Below are 18,928 nucleotides of genomic sequence, written 5' to 3' on the forward strand. Positions count from 1 at the left end.
GGGTAAAAAGTATAACTATTGCACTGTGTTGTACAGCTGAAACTAATTCTAAAAAATGTGTATTTCATAATAAAAAATAATTTAATAAAAAAAGTGAAAAAAATATATAAAAATTTCCTACAACTCAATAGACAAATAATCCAATTAAAAACTAGATAAAATACTTGAATAGACACTGCACATAAGAAGACAAATATCCAATAAGCACATGAAAAAGGATTCACCATCATTAATCGTCAGAGAAATGGACATTAAAATCAGAATGAAATACCACTACACACCCTAGAATTGCTAAAATTAAAAAGATGAAAAATACTAAATTTTGGGCTGAATGTGGAACAACCGGAAGTCTCATACGTTGCTGGTTGGCAGTGTAAAATGGGACAAATACTTTGAAAAAGCATTTGGCATTTTCTTAAAAAGTTAAATATATCACAATCCTGCAATCTCACACCTCAAGAGGTATTTACTAGAGAGAAATAAAAATATATATCCACACACACACAAAAAAACACCTTGTGCCAGAATATTTGTAGCAGATTTACTCATACTAGTCAAAAACTAGAAATAGCCCAGATAGCCAACATCAGAAGAATGGAACAACCAACTGGCATATCCAGATCAATGGTTACTTCTCAATGCAGGGAACTGAGAAGGGGCACAAAGGACGACGTGATAAAAACACACTGTGTCTTGATGTGCAGTCAAACTGACTGAATGGTACTTACATTCTGAGGACCTGAATGTATGTAAATTATAGGTCAGTAAAATATTTAAAACTTGAAAGGATTCTTACCTGTATAATTCTACATGTATATACACACATATGTATAATTTTTAAACAGCTGAAATTATATATCTGGGGTTTTCTTCAAATAAGCCAGTGTTAAGGGTGAATATATGTATGAACAGAGTTTGTCCATGAGTTGATAGTTATTTAACCTGGGTGATGAATATGTGGAGGCCCATTATACTTTTTAATTCTTCCTACTTTGCTTATGTTTAAAGTTTGCCATGATACAGCGCTGGTGAGAGAGAGAGAAGGGAGGGAGAGGAAAAAAGAGGGAGGGAAGGAGAAAGGAATGAAGTGTCCAACCAGGAGATCCACCTCCACAGCCCTGAGGCCAGCTCTGTACACCAACTTAATCAGAATTCCTGTGATGACCCTGAGTCATCAGAAAAGGTCAGATGGAACTGGATAGGGTTCTTTTTGCAACAGAGGTTTGGGAGTCACTTATCCAACAAAATAGAAAAAATCCAGGCAGCCGCTGTGGCTCCCAGTGATCCAGAAAGTTTCCTAGCAGGGAACAGAGCTCTGAGCCTGAGGTCACCACTCAGATGAAGTGTCAATGCTTTATCATGTGGAGTGTCTGTCCCTGCCCCAGGGCGGCTCAGACGGCTGCTGCTCAGGGTGGGAAGAAAGGCTCTCTGCCCTGGAGCTGCAGCAGGCTTGGCCAGGGGCAAGGCCATACGCCCAGCCTGGACCACACAGCTCCATATGGTGAGCTCATCTCAGTGGAACAATTGGGTCCAGTTTATAATTTCTCAAAGATCTTGCAAGTTTAGCAGCTCCTCTCCTGGAGCTATAAAATAAAATAAAATAAAAAATTTTTAAAGCCTCATTTCCAATGGAAAACAGACCTTTCACGGACTGAGTTGTTTTCCTCAGACCTGGATGCATTTAGCTCAGCCAGTTGGTCACTACGGATGAAACAGACTATTTCCAGGTCTGCCTCTTGGCTCAGGCTGCTTTAGTGCAGCTCCAAAGTGTTATTCAGGGATTGAGCTGGCGAGAGGCCAAACAGGCCTCGATTTGTAAGCACCTAGAGAATAGGAGGCCAGTCTGTTCCATCAGTTTCCTCAGCACCCACAGCAGGGTAGGTAGGGAAAAGCCTTTGATGGATGATGGAAATTTTAGTTTCATAGCCAGTTATCAGAGCCCACTGTTTATCTGATCCAAGTAGCCTATTTTTGAAGAATACTTCATGGCATCTCTATGGTAAACCTCATTACACATCTGACAAGAGTAGGAGACTGGAAGTTTCAGGAGGGCAGATGACATGTCTGTTCTGTTCACACAGGGAATTCCTAGCACTCTGCAGAGGCCCTAATCGACAGTAGGTGCTCAGTAGATATTTAATTGTCGAATGAATGAATGGGTGGATGAACGAGTAACAGTAAACCTTACAGCACCTCCACAGACTGGTGGTGGTTCTCAAACTTGAGTGTCCACAATAATCATATGGAAGAGTTAAAATGCAGATTCCTCAATCACACCCACCACCCCCAATCCCGGTTTCTGAACCAGTAAGTCTGGGGAAGAGACCTGGAATTTGCATTTTTACAAATCTTCCCAAATAATTCTGTTACCCACAATCAATAGCTCACACTTTGAGAACACTGTGTTGAACTTCAGCAAGTTTCCTTGGGGCTCCGGGAAGTGATCCCCTACCCAGAGGACACTGGCCCTCATCCGTGGTCCATAGAGAGTGGGTCTGCTCTGCTCTTTTTAATTCAAAGGGGGGGGGGGGCTGAGGAACTAGCATTGGCAAATGCTTGGTATCCTTAACGGAGGATCTTACACATGCGAAGTGCTCCTAAAATCACAAAACCTTTTGAATAAAAAGCTTTCCTAATTAACCATCACTTTTCTTAATTGCAGTTTTTCCTCCACAAGCCTTAGAACTGTTCTGGAAAAAGCACTGGCTCACTCCACAGAGAAATAATCAATTCCAACACTTTCTTTGTGATGGTCAATGACCAGCCCTATTGCTTTCAAACATTTCATATTTGGGATATTTACTCTCTAGACTCTAAAGTGACAGAAGGCCTTCTCACCAACATTAGCAAGTTCACCCTCCATGGCAAGCCTTCAGCTCTCTTCTCAGGCAGAGACATCTGAGACAGAGGCCAGCTTCATTTCAAGCTTAGATCTTTGAGATACAAAGCTGATTCAAACTTCTTTTTGCTGTGAAGTATATTAAGAAATTCTAATCCCAGAGGGAATATTATTGTCCATATTAAAGAATTTTCATTCATTCGATTCATGTCAGTTTCTCCAACACGCTCAGATCCAGCAGGGGGAAGAAGGCTGGGTTTTGAGCCAACTCTTTGAGCAAAGAAAGGTAACTCAGACTCAAAAAGGATTACACAACAGAATGCCAGTCCTGGAAACATTCCGAAGCCTTTTTTAAGTTACCCAGAAATGACAAAGGAAATTATTTACTCCAGGAAGGTTTGCAGATTGATGTGGCTGAGGGATCCAAGAATGCATTTTTCTTATGTCTTCCTCCCTATCCCTACTCCTGCCAGTAACCAAGTGACAACAGAATTATTGCTAGTCATCTATTTTTTTAATCATGTGATTTTCTTACAAAAGACAAGGACAATTGTTGTTTCCAAAAAAAGGCACATGATGGTTACATGAGATTCCATACAGCTGTTAAATGCTTCCAGCCATCCAGGGTTTTGAAAATTATTCATGCTTCTAATGGAATACCAATTAAGACAAAAGAAGGGCTCTAAAAACTTTTGAAATCTCAAGATACATTTATAAAAATAAACGAAATTTTCTGTTCAGGGTATGTTTTATCACAACTTCACAAGAATGTCTAAATTGAATTGCCTGACTTCAGAAAATGTCTTTTTACCAAGTCATTTTTTTGGTTAGGTGTGGTGAGTTGACATAGAAAAAATTTTTGTCTTATAAAGGAGAATAATTACCTCCTATTCAAAGTAATATTTTATTTCAATAAATATTTGAATATTTCAAATTAATTTCAAAATGTTTAAAAACCAGAATGCAAAATCCACATATTTTATCCAGTTCCATTCAGGAGAGGATAAGTGGAGACAACCCAAAGACACAACATTAAGGCAAAAATTACAAATGACAGAGTTTATGTCTATCTCAAGTGAGGTTCTGTGAAAACAAATCAGCAACTATCTAAGGATGACCAGCTGTTTGGTTTTTTTTTTTTTACTGAGAGACTATGGCTGTTTGTAGATTGCATAACCTGTTCCTATAGACATGAAACCCTTCCGGGAGATAAGCTGGCATCTCAGTCTCGTTAATTTTGGAGATGGGTGATAAGTCTAAGGAACTGGTTCTGGCCCCTGAGCCCAGAGAAAATCTATATGGAGAGAGGATTATGCAGCCTGAGGAGAGGACTAGTTGGAAGGAAAGCCTTTTAGGCATTTCATCATTGGTCATATCCCCTCTCTTGCCTTTGAACTTTCCTTGGTTGAAGAAAGTGAACAGCAGCTCCAGACTTGTCAAAATACCTTGGGCTTCTTGGTCTGCTTTAATTTGTTGGAATGTTGGCAGGCACAGGCTGGCTCACCCAAGAGGAATGCCTTTGGCTGTGTCCAGCTGTCAAGTGCACTGGCCAGTTGCTTTAGGCTCACTGGGGAGTTTGGTGATGACCCAAATTAGTCAGGCCTGGCTCTGGACTTCGCAGGTAGGATGGCCCTAGGACTGTCTTGCGAGGGCTAGTGATCATTTTTAGCTAGAGCTCAACAGCCACACACCTGTATTTAGAAAAGAAGGCCTGAAACTCATCTAGCCCATCTGTGCAAGTAAAGACTCCACCAAGGGGCTGGAGTGGGCTTGAAGGGTAGAGGAAGGTTTTGAGCTGTACCTTGTTGGGAGGAGAGGAGGAAGAGGGCATTCCAAACAAACCACATTTCCAGCACGTGAAAAGGCTGGATGCATAAAAGGGAATGATTGTCAGGTGTGACTGGTGCATGAGGTGAAGGGGAAGAGAATGCAAAGGTAGGTTGGGGAGAATCTTGTATGCCACAGATAAAACTTGTAACTTTATTTAGACACCAGGCTAACCTTCCTTTAGGACAATAACCCTCGGGCAAGAGACAGCTTCTCCCAAGAGGGCCAAGTTCTCTCACCCACTGGGGGCTCTTGGGATGTCCACTGAGAAGTGAGGGCTCTAGGAAGTAATTAACTGAAAAGCAAGCATTTGCTGATAGGGTGATCATAAAATTGACTACCCAAACCCAAAAACTGGGCAACAAGAGCATCTACTAATTATGTTGGACACAATTTGCCCAAGACCAGGATGCCTGATGACCCCATTTGTTGAGCCTTTTCTATGTGCCAGGCATTGAGATAGGGTCTTAACTTAGTTCATTTAATTCCCCCAGTAACTCCAGTAAGTAGGTGTAACTATTCCCACTTGACAAACCATGATGAGTATCAAAAGTAGAACTGACATCCTTTTGCATTCCCTTTCCAACTCCAGAATCTTTCTCTCCTACCTTCCTGTTTAAAAAAACCTGTTCATGCTTAGGGCAAGTGGCTGCTTCACTGTGTACCCTTCCTATTCAGTGGCATTTACCTGTGACCTGTCTCCTGGTTTCTCCCCATTTTAAGGCTTTTGAGACTTCCTCTCCACCCCGCATCCTGCTGTCCCTTTGTTGGCTCTGAAATCTAATGTGCATGGCCCATGCAATCTTCAGACCTTATCTTCCCAACCTCTCCCGCTCCAGGGCCCAGGCCTCACACTACTGTCACCTGCTGCCATGACCACACCCTGGACCTTGCAACTTCCTGTACTCTCACTCCCTTACTCCAATTCTACCTGTTCTACATCACCCAAAACACTAGGCCTTTCATGCCTTCATTACACCCAATCAATGGTGTGCTGGTAAATGTTTAACCTACTCTGTGGAGAAGTAATGTATGCCTGTATATAAGTACAAATCTTTATTAGAAATTTACTGCTATAAAGGATGTGTGGCATACAGCCTACAGATAATATAGAAGATTCTGTGAATTCTACCAGGCCAACTGATTGTTTCAGAGAATGCTTTCCATGATTTTTGCTAAACTCTTTTTATCTGTAGCCAGCATATGGAGGTGGTAGCAATTCAGCCAGGATTTGACAAATGGACTTGCATCCCAATTCACTCATTAACACTTTTCTCAGTACATTTTTCTCAGTAAATGTAACCGATGTGACTTACTGTAAAACTATTTCTCACCCCATACAAACTATATTTATTAAATTGAAACTGTTCGGCTTCAGCACGAACAGTAGCACACCGTTATACAGCAGGTCCTCGAATAATGTTTTATTATAATGTTGATGAGATGCCATAGGAACTTAACTCTTGTTTATATCCATTAGCCTGTGGTAAAACTGGTTGTTATACATCATTTTGCTTAAAGTTGCAAAACCTATCAACGATGTTAAGTGAGGGCTTAACTGTACAGCTGTCCCACCACAGAGCAAACCAACATAAATGTCTCAAGAGCAAAACGCAATACATTGGGATGTGATCAGTTTTTAGTATTTATTACCTTTGTTTTTTATATAACTTAATAGTAAATTTGTCTAATTGTAAATAATGGTGGTATTTAAAATCGGCTCACAAAATTCCTGCAAAGTTAACCATCAGTTCTTATGAACTGGATGATCAAGCTCCAACACAGCACTGTGGCCCCTCAACATTAGTCTGTTCCTTTCCCCTGATCTTCCAGGTCAGCCTAAAAAGGGCAGAGTTGGCATCCTTCTCAGTCTACTGGGTAAACATGACCTAAGGTCTCATAGTCTAAAATGTCTAAACTTTCTTAGTGTGGGTCCACGGAGAATTTCTCGGGAAATAAATATCACAACTAGTTTGCACTGGGCACAAAATAGGTTTACAACTTACTAAGTACTCCTAGAGTGACCAAGACAAGGGAGGTCTACTGACTCGCTTCGCGTTTGGTCTGGCAAACTGTCTCCACGCTCCGAGGCTTAGGAGATGGAGGGCTGCACATGGGGGTGCAGAAGAACAATGGATGTGAACCAAGCAGCTCTCCCACTCGCCCTGCAGGGAAATGCTGACTGCCCGGAAGCCCCACCAAGGAAACAAATCCCCGGGGGTTACCATCACCAATGCTGACACCAACGCATCTGTACACAGGATGACATTTGTAGACATTACTTCATCATTTAATGCTCACATCAAACCTGTGAGGCAGGTAGCAGAAGGTATCCTCAGCGTCCCTTGTCTGTGGGTAAATCACTGCCCAAGCATCAGGAGAGCTTACCGCTTTGCCAGCACCCCAAATGCCCGACACCAGCATGAACTAAGCAGTGGGCATCTCTGGCTTGTTCTGCAACAAGCACTAAAATGTAAAATGGACCTCCCCTCTAACTCAATTCATCAGAGGAATCTGGTTTAAAAGGCCCACTGTGAGCCCTATTCTAAGCAGCAGTCTCATCTAAGATCACCTCACAGTTTTAGTAATCTTACAACCACAAGAACGTGTACAGAAACCTTAGCAGGCATGGGAATCCCACATGGCTCCTAGGTGACCATTCCAGGAATTCTGAAAGTTGCTTTCAAGGATTGGAGCTCATGGAAGGAATGAGATGTAAACAATAAACATGCCCTCGTGAAGTTGCCCCCGCTCTTCTTGGAGGATGTAAATCTCTACTTTCCACCAGTGGCTTCCAGAGCAAACAAGGCTTTCACTTTTGGAAGATGTGAACATGATAAAGGAACGAACGCCAAGGAATTTCATTTAGCCTTTGAGTTCCTGGGGGCAGAGTGTCCTGCTATAGATCAAGTTAAGAGACGTTGGCCTCCATCTTTTTCTTCCTTCTTCCTGTAACAGGTGAACGCTTTCTCACTATGGCCGCTTCCTCCTCTCACAGCCATATTGCCAAAGTGGGGCGTCTACACAGAAGGGCACTCTCCCAGCCACTTGAAAGTACTCTTTTTAACTTCTACGTGCCCGTGCCACTCTGAAGCTTCCTCCAGTCAAAGGATCCGAGACCTTCTGCTCAGACCTCAGCTGTCGCCATGTCACACCTGGTTTCCTACCACTACCCAGAACTACCTGTCTTCCTCCTTCCTTCACGCCAGCTTTCACCTCCCTTTCCATTCCACGTAGACTACACTCATTTGCGTTATTTACACTGGAAAACATCTCAGAATTCATGTATTTAACAAATTGTGGACCGGTGACGCAGATTTGCATCTACATATTTAAATGCCCCGTCCTCAGTGTGTTGTTATTGCCAGTTACAATTTCTTACACCAAAATAATGGAATAGCAAATTAGAGTAAGGAAACTTACCAGGACACACCTTCATTTTAGAGGCCCAGGGCAGCTGCAGGCTTACAGCCCCACAAGGAATACTAACAAATACAAGGTTCAATGTATATGTGACAGTGACTACTTCAACCGCCACTTGTGTGATATATCTCTTGGAACAGCCTTCCACTTACCTAACCACACCAACCTGTCTAAGTTTAACTAGCACCATCATTACAGGTCAGCTCAAACATGGAGAAACAATTGCCAAGGCAAAGTCCTACAGTGTGGCTGATTCCCAGGTCAAGAAACAATCCAAGGTACACATCCTGACTCTACCTTCAGCTCTCCTGTCACAGCAGGGGCCTAGATACTGTCCCAGGAAGGAAGTCTCTCCCTCTCCCTTAAACTCCACCCATGGGATCTACCAGGAAAACTTTCCTGTGTTGCTTCCTCTTATCAAGTGATGTGAAACTTGGGAACTGGTCTCAATAAATAACATTAGATGCATGATTCTCTGTACATGCAGAGGGTTATGAAAGGAGCCTGCTGATGTGAGTTGTGGCAGTACAATCAAGGTGTTTTTCTGCATTTAGACTAGATGAACAGTTTTCAAAGTGATCTGTGTGTAAATGGTTTCATCAGTTCTACACTCTGAGCTTCTATTATGTCTTTTAAAGAACGGGTTGCACCAAAGACAGGGAGGCAGGGAGGGAGGGAGGGAGGGAGAGAGGGAGAGGAGGGAGGGAGGGAGGCAGGCAGGCAAACCCTAAAAGCCGGACTGACCTTCTGGTATCTAAAAATATAAACATTAGAATAACCTATTTCCTTCTTGTTCTTCCAACTCATTTGGACATTCACTTGCCTGGTAAAAGTGTCAGAAGCTAGGAGAGACTGGCCTTTGTCCTAGTTTAAATATGCATTTTAATCACCATTAATCTAATCCTAGCTCATTCTTCAGGGCATTTTGTGAAAACAGCAAACATAAACCTCCAATCTACAGCCACTTAAATGAGGATGCAATGCTGCCCCTTCGGCATGTGTGTGACGTGGCGACAGCAGCACCTATGGCCTTGGAAAGCCAATGCTTCGCTCCCTCTACACCATCCGGTGCCTACTCGGGACCTCCTGGCCAGGGCCCTCCCAACCTGTCCTTCAGGTGCTTTTACCTTCAGCATGGTGTGCTCTGACCTGAGACTTACCTGTCTAGTTAATTACTGTACCAGGCTGTGCTTTCAGACATCCCGAAGATGACATACGTACACTCCAGGGTGTTTGTTATCAGGGATTTTATTTGTTCTTAACTCCAGGGGGCTATGGTCTGATCAGAGAGACTGAACCTCACACCCTCCAAAGGAAATACCAGATTTGAATAAACCATGGCACTATGGCTGACAAGGTTTTTTACTCAAGTGACAGCTAAATATTAAAAAAAAAAACCCTAATAGAGGTCATTCTGCACAATTAGAAAATAAAGACACCAAACCATTTAAACATAATTTATGTACATTTATGGCTTTATACAATAACATCAAAGATTGTTGTGTCTGTAAGTACATCAGCATCATCAGGCACTTCTCAGAGTGTATTATTGGAATAGAAACACCGACTTTGCACTGTTACTAAGTAGGGAAACGCAGGCTGGCGTGATTAGGTACGTGGCCACGCCCACCACACCGTCAGGCTGTGCACCACCCTCAAACAGGAAGCCAAGAATCACACTAGGTGGTTTTGTTTGCATAAACCACATTGAATTTTTTTACTGAATGATTACTCCCAAACTAAAATCACAAGAGAAACTTCTCATTTAAAAGTCAGTTGTAAATTAAGAACCCTTAAGAGTTGAATATAAGAATTTTGGGGGCAGTTGAACAAGTCCCAATTGTATAAATATCTCTGGAGAACTGTTTCCATTTTAAGTGTCCTTCTCTTCTTGGGATGTCCCATTGATTTACTGCTCACTGGGATATAACATTTGCTAATTAATTTAGACTTTGTCAGTTTGTCGAAGCAGAACTTTCCAAGTAATGCATCTATTACCTAAATATATTCCAAACGTCTATATTACAGAAACAATACTTTTATACTTAAAATATCTGAATAGCTCTATAATACAATATGCTTTTAATAAAAGTACAAACCAGAGGAAATAAACAAGGCTGCATAGGTGATATCATTTGCACATTTCACAAAGCAATCATGTACAATAACTGATACACTACTCCAGAAAGTCAGTATTCGTACAGAAAAAGAATTACCAGAGGTCACATAATGTTTTCAAAATAGACAAGGTGCATTTCACTGGAGTTCACTGTACCCCCAGAGAGCTAGCTACCCAGGATTCATATTAGAATTTCAACACAGAGATAAATTTGAAGGGAAAAAAAGATATTTACAGACTCGAGGGAGAAACATCTTTTGAAAAGTCACTCTATGAAGTGGTAAGATTTCAATAATGATTTCAGCTGTACTTATCTCTTTAATGATCCAATGGGGGTTTGGGGGCTCGTGTGCAATGGCATGTGATAGACAGTCCATGGTAATGCTGCACCAACAAGTTCTATTCTATATGCAGGAGGCACTGCTCAGAGGAACTAGGGTTTCTAAAACCAGACATGTTTTGGAGTGGCCAACAATGAAAATGGTTAGAGAGGTGGTTATTTAACGAATTTTCAAAACAGAAGGTACAGTGGGAAGTTTAGCATAGAGCTGCCTCCTATAGAAAATCTACCAGGAACACTTGTGGTTCTTGTTAAACATGTAAGAAAAACCAAGCCAACAGTGATGCAATTCACAGGCAAGATAAAGCAAAGTGATTTGGGCCAAGTACATAGAAATCAGAGCCTTCCCAAGAAGGCAAGAAGAATATTTTTGTGCACCTTTTCCTTTTATTGTGCTGACTTCGGCATTCCACATGACTTGAAAATACCAATGCATTAAGTGGGACACAAAGCCAATTTAACTGTCAGTTACAGGTAATTGGAAAATATTAAAACACAATGATTGGAATTACAGTTTAGGTTGCTAAAGGCTAAAAAAATTCTTACTTATGCAAAGGCTTTTAAAATAAATTCAAATATGCAACTTATAGCTGGATGGCTGATTTTCAGATTAATTTCCTCAATTTTTAAACAAGTTCTATTGCATTTGGGAGCCATCTGTGCTCATGAACACCAAAGCATTCTACAAATCACTTAAGTCCCATTTTAAAATTCCCCTCTTCGACTTACTTTCCACAGTGTGCTAAGCAATCTGCAGAACAGAATGGAAAAAAGGATGAAGTGTGAGTGTTGACATAATCCTTCAAAGCAGAGCTACAAAACCAACCTCCACCTAGACCAAAATAAGAGCACAGAAATATGAGGGAAAACTTTTGCCGAAGCTCAACTCAAAAAGGTTGTTGATCAAAATCCCCGGTTTGAGAAAGGAGAACTGTTTTAGATGCAGATCTCCCTTTCTCATCTACAAACATTACAAAGCCCCCCAGGAGTAACTGCAATGACAAGCTGACAGGCATCTATCAGAAGACTCAATACTATGCGGATGCTTAGTTCACAGGGTACTAGAAGCAGATGAAATCTCTTTAAAACACATACATAAAAATGTATCAAATTCTCCTTAACATGAAACGCAAAATATCCATAACTGTACATCACTCTCCTGTCAAAACAGGGCCAGAAACGCTGAGTATGCAAGTACTAATTACAATGATTTTAAGATTAGTCAGAAACATCACCAAGTAGCATCCCAAAGTGTACAAACCAATTAAGCACAAAGTACAAAATTAGTACTAATCCAGTTAGAATACGAAATGAAAATTATGGATGCCGTCTCAAATATCTGGGATTCCACAAATTTACAAGCATACTATAACAAAGTAGACTCTAGTTTTAAGAAAACATTACAGTTCAATATCTATTCCATAAAAGATCTCAAGTCCCAATAGTAACATCAAAAATCATTTATCTGGAAATTATAACCGTTTATATGTTTGTACAAATTTGCAAATAACAAACAAAAAAAAATTGAAAAGACCTGTACAAGGCTGGCGTTTAATCTATTTTTTTTTCCCAAAAGAGTTTGACAAGTCCATTGATTCAGCAGACTGATAACAGGCTATTGGTTCTCATGTGAATTATGTGGCAACATGAACAGGTCCAAAGCTGTTCAATGGAGGTGCAGAACAGAGAGCTTGGTTCTCTGATACGTCAGTTCAGCAGAATACAGGTAGTACAAACAAAAATTTAACTTATCAAGGGCAAAGGCCATCACAGTATTACAAAAAGAGTATAAACTTTCCTTGGACCAAATGGATATTTAAAAAAACAAAACACACACAAGTACAATTCTGTAGCTAACTGCTTATATACAAAACTTGAAAGCACACCAGAATCCGAAAGTCTTTTCTGCAGTTATATGGTGTAGTGAGTTTGGCACTTGATTGTAATGAAATTTCCAATGGCACAGTCCTTATCTACAGCAGCACATAACCTGCAAACATTGGGCAAACATCCTGTACAGGAAAAGTGTCTTCGCTGCCAAGTCTGACGAAAGGAAAAAAGAAACGGTTTTTTTGTGATGTTTTTTTAAATCAAGAAAACGAAAAGGTGGGGTGAAGGACATCTTTGGACTTCTTCTCTCAGTTCCTGCTGTCAGACAATCTGAAGTACTTTTAAGTGTAGCCTAGGGGGAAAAAAATACACACAATAAAAATATAGACAAATTAAAATCAATTCAACTTAACATATTAGAGTAGCAGATATTCTTGGGGGTGGGGAGCTAGAGCTTTCTCAAAACAGCTCTAAAATCATCCAGTGGGTGAAAATCCCACTTTAAAAAGCCCTTCAGCATTTGATTTGTATCAAATGTATTCATTTATTGAGAGCTACTAAAAAGATGCAGCCATCTAACTGTCAAAAGAAAATCTTTAAAGCAGTTGGAGGAAGCTTCTGTGTTCAAGCTCAAAAGGAAAGTTTATAAGCTATAAAAAGGGTGAAGAATGAATGATAAAAGAAGCCTCTCTGCAAGGGGCAGCCAGCTGACATTAAAAAGAAGTCCTAACCACGGAAGATGCACGGCAAGTTTCAGCGTTCCTCTCTTTTTTAAGCTCTGTTTGCAGAAGGCGTTTAGATGTTGGGATGGTCTTACCTGCTCACTAACTCATTCTTAGCCTGACACCCAGCTATGTGTCGTCGTCTTGACACTGTGCTGGAAGCTTTGGTTGGGCAACACATTGTCAAAATTAAAATCCAATGTATCTCCATCCATGAGGTCGTTCCGAATAATGGACTCCATGTCACAGTCCCAGCGCTCGATAGACATGCCGTCCAAGTCACTTGGGAGCTTCTCCTGGTGGAGAATGCCCATCCTGCTGTAGCCATTGCAGCTGCCCACCGAGGAGTAGCCCCCATGGGCGTTCATCTGCATGGGGTGGGGCAGAGGCACTTGTAAAGCTGTCTTCACTGGGGCCAGGCGGTTCATACCCGCACTGTGGGGCATGGTGTTGACCGTGTGGGGCAAGGCACGCCCATTCACTGCAGACGTTGGCTGAGCATGTCCAGGGTGGGTATGGGAGCTGGGATTCATCATTTTGTTATGAGATGCCTGGCTGCCATAGGTTGGCATGACTGAATTGGGGCCCATCAACACATTCTGGCCAAGGACACGGCTGTTGGGTTGGGCCACCCCAGGATCAACGGGGGTCATAATGTCATTATGGGGAGGAGAGTCAGAAGTAAGTAACTCCTTCAAGAGTCCTGGTGCACAGTTATACTGACTCATACCTCCGTAACTTGATTTGTTGTCCTGAAGTGTTTGTATTGACATCTGGGGCAAAGGACTCATGCTGGATTGGCCGTAGGTGTATTTTTGGTAGTTTGGACTGGGTGAATTCAGACTGGTGTTGGGTGGCGTGAACGAGTAGCATGGCGTCTGCTGCATCATGGTGCCAGGTGAAGACTGGGTTGAAACAGTTAATGACGTAGGTGATGAGAGGAGGTTGAGATTATCCAAAAGGTTTTCCATGTTTTCAGGATTGCTTATCTCAGACAGACTGGGGAGAGTGGAAGTGATCTTGCCAGAGGATGGTGGGTACACCATAGAATGGACGTCCCCGTCGCCAAGATCATCCTGTTCGGTCATAATGGGGGAGAGTCTCCCGCTGATAGTACTAGCATTTGAGCTAGTTCGAGGGCGAAATGTACTCCAGTTATCAAAGTCATCATTGCTGTGAGAGCCAGGGCTAGCAGGCCATTTAGAGAACTGAGACCCCGGGCTGTCCCCGGCACCCTCCTGGCCAGACTGGAGGGATGCTTTTTTCTTGGCGGCTCGGCCTCGGCTCTTAGAAAATTTACTGTTGTTGTCCATGGATGCTGCTCTTCTCCTGGGGGATTTTCCACTCTTGCCTCCCTCTGGATTGAGCATCCACCAAGAACTTTTTCCAGTTCCTTCATTCTGCACACGGATGAACTTGCTGTGTAGGGACAGGTTATGACGAATTGAATTCTGTAAAGCAAAATATCATGTTAGAAATACAGTACTTCTCCAATCAGAAAACTTACTAATTCAATAGAGCTGTGTATTACATGGAAGTACAGGTTTCAGCCAGTATAGTCATTGTGGTTCTGAACCCCACCACAAAAGAACTCAAATCAGGACAGAAAAAAATAGTATCTTATCTTAAAACTATTATAATAGTACCTGTATCTTAATTTCATGAGGGGACTAAATTAAATATATTATTATAAATACCTCCTTCTATATATTGGGTTGTCGGAAAAGTCATGACGCATTTTTGCAATTAAAAACATAGAAAAAACACGTCACGACTTTTCCGACAACCCAACAGTTAACTTTTATAGGGAAATTACAGGAGCTGGTTTTAAAACCACTAAAATTTTGTTTAGTCACAGTGCTATGCAAATAGTACTTTACAACAAAGTGCTATCAAAAACCCTTTCATTCTATCACCCCTAAAGCTACTGCCAACTCTCTTCACATTGCACATGTGCGAAGTTTTAGATTATTGGGCCCACCTGATTATGAAAAACAAAGAAATAAAGCAGCATATATTCTTAGTCAAGAATTAAAAGCCCCAAAACTAGTAAGACCTGGATTTATTTACACCCTTAAAAGTCCATTATGCAAATACTGGTGAATATAAGAAACACCAGGTCATTTTTTATTTTTATTTTAGAAAGAACTGCTCCCCCCCAAAAAAAATTTAAATTCAAGTGTTATTCACCACACCCTCCTCCCAAAAACAACCAGTAGTGTGCACCAACTAACCCAACCACACTGCATCAGAGGTTACTCTCTGTCCAGAAAGACAGCTTGGGAGAGTACAGAGAGCTCAAGGCTTCCACCCACTAAGTAGATAGAGGTCCATGACTGAATCGTACCACATAGACCCTTAGGAAAACTAGTAGAGAAAAAATCAACCTTTTTTCGAGCATTTACGTGGCTCTGCTACTCACTGGATACATAACCTCATAAAACTGCTTAGCGTATGCTATGTGCCTTAAGTTTCCTCATCAGTAAAGCACAGAGAAATAATAGCTCCCTGGGTCTGTTATACAGATTAAATGAGATATGGTATGTAAAATGCTCCGTGGTGTCTGGTGCATGGTACGAGCCACTGAGAAGAAGGTATTAGATCCCAACTTTGAAGGTAGAGAGAGATACGACCCTTCTAAGCCCCGTTCCCCTCCTATTCACTGGGGTGTGGGTAGGAGCTTAGAGGTATGACAAACACAAACCCACAATTCAAAATACACAGTGAAGGAACTGGCGAGTCTCAAGATCCAGTGGAAGCAGTGAAGCTGGGCTGCAAATAAGAAAGTGCCAATCGGGTTCCCAATACTAGACACGCCGCGAGACTGCTAGAAACCGGAGAGCCGCTGACACACTGAAAAGGAAAGTGGGCACCTAAGATGGAGGGACCTTGTTTTACAGCTTTTTACCCCCAACACAGGACAGGGCACATAGTAGACTCTCATAACCTGCTCACTGAGCAGCATCTGTCATCAGGGCCCTATGCCAAGTCCAGGAGCAGGTTTCTGGGTGTCCTGGAACCCTGGAAGCAGGGCAAAGCACACGGCCGCCGGACTTCCCTGTGTCCTTTGCCAACTGGGTGCAAGGCTCAGCTGGCTGAGCCCCCTGGACTCCTGTGGTCCCTCTTCCTGACCACGAAAAGGCTCTGGCTGAATTTGTGGTCACCCAGGGATGCAGCCACAACGCCCACATCCTCATGCCACTGACATGGGGACGCAGATGTTTGACTGCCAATCACTGCACCAGAACAAAGCCTGTGCACGGGAGGACAAGGCCAGGGCTCCAACACAAACCATGAGCTCAAGTTTTTCCTTATTAAAAGGAGGTAGAAAACAGAACAGGGGGAAACAATTCCTATTTTCTAAAAGGAGATGCAAAAGTCAGAGTGAGGCCGGACAGTCGGGCTGAGAAGTCCACATTTCAAAACATGCTCTGACCCTCTGTACTACATTCCACCCAAGGATTGCAACACAGCAGCTATGTGACAAGCCCTGGCAGCCAGGGCACACAGAGAGTGAGGGTTAGACTCGGCCCTGAACGGGGGCTTCAGGCTGCATGCCAGACAGGTGTGTCCAGTGGATGGCAGTGAGGGTTCTCATGTTCCCAAGACTTTCCTCTGTCTTCACACCTATGGATCTGTCCCCAAACTCAAGACAAGGTTTGAGAAGGACTTTATGTACACACAAGACGCCCTCAAAGAGGCTGAGTAGTGCATTTCCCTAATGTCCTATTTCATTCCCATGACAATCCCCAAACCCTTTGGGAAGGTTTTACACATACAGTGTCTCTTTCTCCCTCATTCTGATTCATATTCATTCTCTCTCTCTCTCCCACCCTCCCTTTCTCTCTCTCCCTCCCTCCCTCCCCCAGCCACAGCCTCCTCTGCTGGGCCCATCAACACCAGAGAACTGCATTCCAAGTTCCTCCTTAAAGGTGCAGGTCTGCCTTAGGGTGACAGGAACTGAGCTGAGTCCTCTGACCCTGAGACAGGGTCTATATGTGCTTAACATCTGGCATTTGCACTCTTAACACAACAGACACACAGATAAAACTACAATGAAGAAATCTCTGGAGGAAAGGAAGCTGGACTCCTGTCCCTGTCACATTTAAAGATAAAGGGGGAAGATCTTCCTAGATAGTAGCTTCTTGGCTGTCTGCACTGACTGAGGGAGGGGTGATGCAGCTCACAACATTTAAAATTAGATCAGATCATCTGCAACTGCAACTGAGAGACATTTTTAACCAGACTTCAAAATACATAATGATGACATCTTTAAAAAATTCAAGAAGCATTCACTAACTCAGGTGGGACATATACGAACTCACTGCTTAGAATTACCAAAAAAAGGTCCCACAGCAATCCCTTACTTATCAAAATGTTATACTACATTCTTTTCTAAGAGGACATTTCAGGTCGCTCTTGGAGTAACAGAGCTGTCTCCTAACTTTGCCAACAATTAAAAAAAATTTTTTCCGAACAGGAAAAGGTTTTCTGTGCAGGGCTTGTTACATAAAGTCCTGTTTTTCACATAGCCAGCAGGACATTAAAGCAGCTATGGTTTCCAGGGAGGTGGGGGTGGGTGTATTGAATAGGTAAATCTTGTAAAAATGCGTGCTGCCATTTAATGATGTTATGTCCCAGTCTGTACCGGACCCAGCCAAGGCCAAAGGAAAGTCCGGTGCGTGCAGCAGAGCCACACGTCTGTCAGTGCTCTGAGACAGTCAATTCTTGAACTATGACAATGTACATGAGGAAAGAAGCAGGGTGCGAGGACAGCAGAACCATGCACTGCAAACCACTTACCCAAATCTTGGGCTTCTGCAAGACACCATTAGAGAAAAGGACAAGTCAGCAAATTTCCCCTCCACTAGCTGTACTTCCCTGCAGCCAGGCTTTCTGCTAACGCTGAACTGGCGTTCCTCTGAACACACCTCCCTCTGCAAACTGCTCCCTGACTCTCCCCTGCCATCTGCGTGCCTGGCCACCCCAAGCAGTACAGCAGCATGTTCTTCTTGGGAAGCTGACCCAACAAACTCCATGGATCACGTGGGTGAAGGGGTGTCCTGGACACGATACGCTCTTGCTTGTTCAACCTGCTCCACTGGCTATTTCTAACTCTCCGGTGTTCTCTCTTATGTGCTCTACAGACCAGATTCCAAGCTCCTGAAAGAACAAGGGGCTGAAGTTTGTTTTTATTTCCTAATCTTGCCTAACAGATGTTCTACACACAGGATATACTCAATGAATGAATGTTTGTTGACTGACATCCCAAAAACATCAGAGGGAAGATGCAATGTCTTACACATCTTTATCCATCCATCCAGATATCAATTCATGCCAAGTAACACTTATTGGGACCTATTTTCTGCTACATGCAGTGAAGGACAAAAGATGGAATTAGACACAGATTCTGCCCCTTAGGAGTTTCGTGATTTACCCAGGGAAAGAACAAGTCCACCTAAATACACACAAGGGACAGAAATGGATACACAAAGGACTGTCCAGGAGCACTTGCTTTTTTCCACTAAAGGTTACCCCCGCCAAATTCTGTCTCAGCCCCAATGTCCCCTCCTTCCAGAAGCATTTCCTGATAACCCCATCCCAGCCTGCAGCTCTCTAACACAGGAACCTTGTTTACTCACCATAATTATGATTCTGCTAAGTCTGGTCCCTTGGGGGTATGTCTGGCTCCCCACTACACTGTAAGCTGCACAAGTTCAGAGACCTAGTTTGTCTTCTTGTACACTGTCTCCTCACAGCTCCATCACCAAGAAGGCAATCAAGTATCTGTTGAATGGATTAATAGGTCCTACATTTACAGGGCTCTT

At 42.6% G+C, this 18,928-nt stretch overlaps 1 protein-coding gene across 1 annotated transcript in view; it reads right to left on the reverse strand.

Moving 5' to 3' along the window:
- Positions 1-9,532: 9,532 nt before the first annotated feature.
- Positions 9,533-18,928, reverse strand: part of FOXO1 (forkhead box O1) — an 89,112-nt gene continuing 79,716 nt past the window's right edge. The window contains exons 2-3 of the mRNA XM_019651749.1: positions 13,196-14,551; positions 9,533-12,730 (exon numbers count right to left, since the gene is read on the reverse strand). Of these exons, the coding sequence (XP_019507294.1) occupies positions 13,214-14,551 (1,338 nt within the window). The 3' untranslated portion in view covers positions 9,533-12,730; positions 13,196-13,213. The remainder of the gene's footprint in view (positions 12,731-13,195; positions 14,552-18,928) is intronic.

This window comes from Hipposideros armiger, unplaced genomic scaffold, assembly GCF_001890085.2.
Source record: "Hipposideros armiger isolate ML-2016 unplaced genomic scaffold, ASM189008v1 scaffold_165, whole genome shotgun sequence".
Lineage (NCBI taxonomy): Eukaryota > Metazoa > Chordata > Mammalia > Chiroptera > Hipposideridae > Hipposideros > Hipposideros armiger.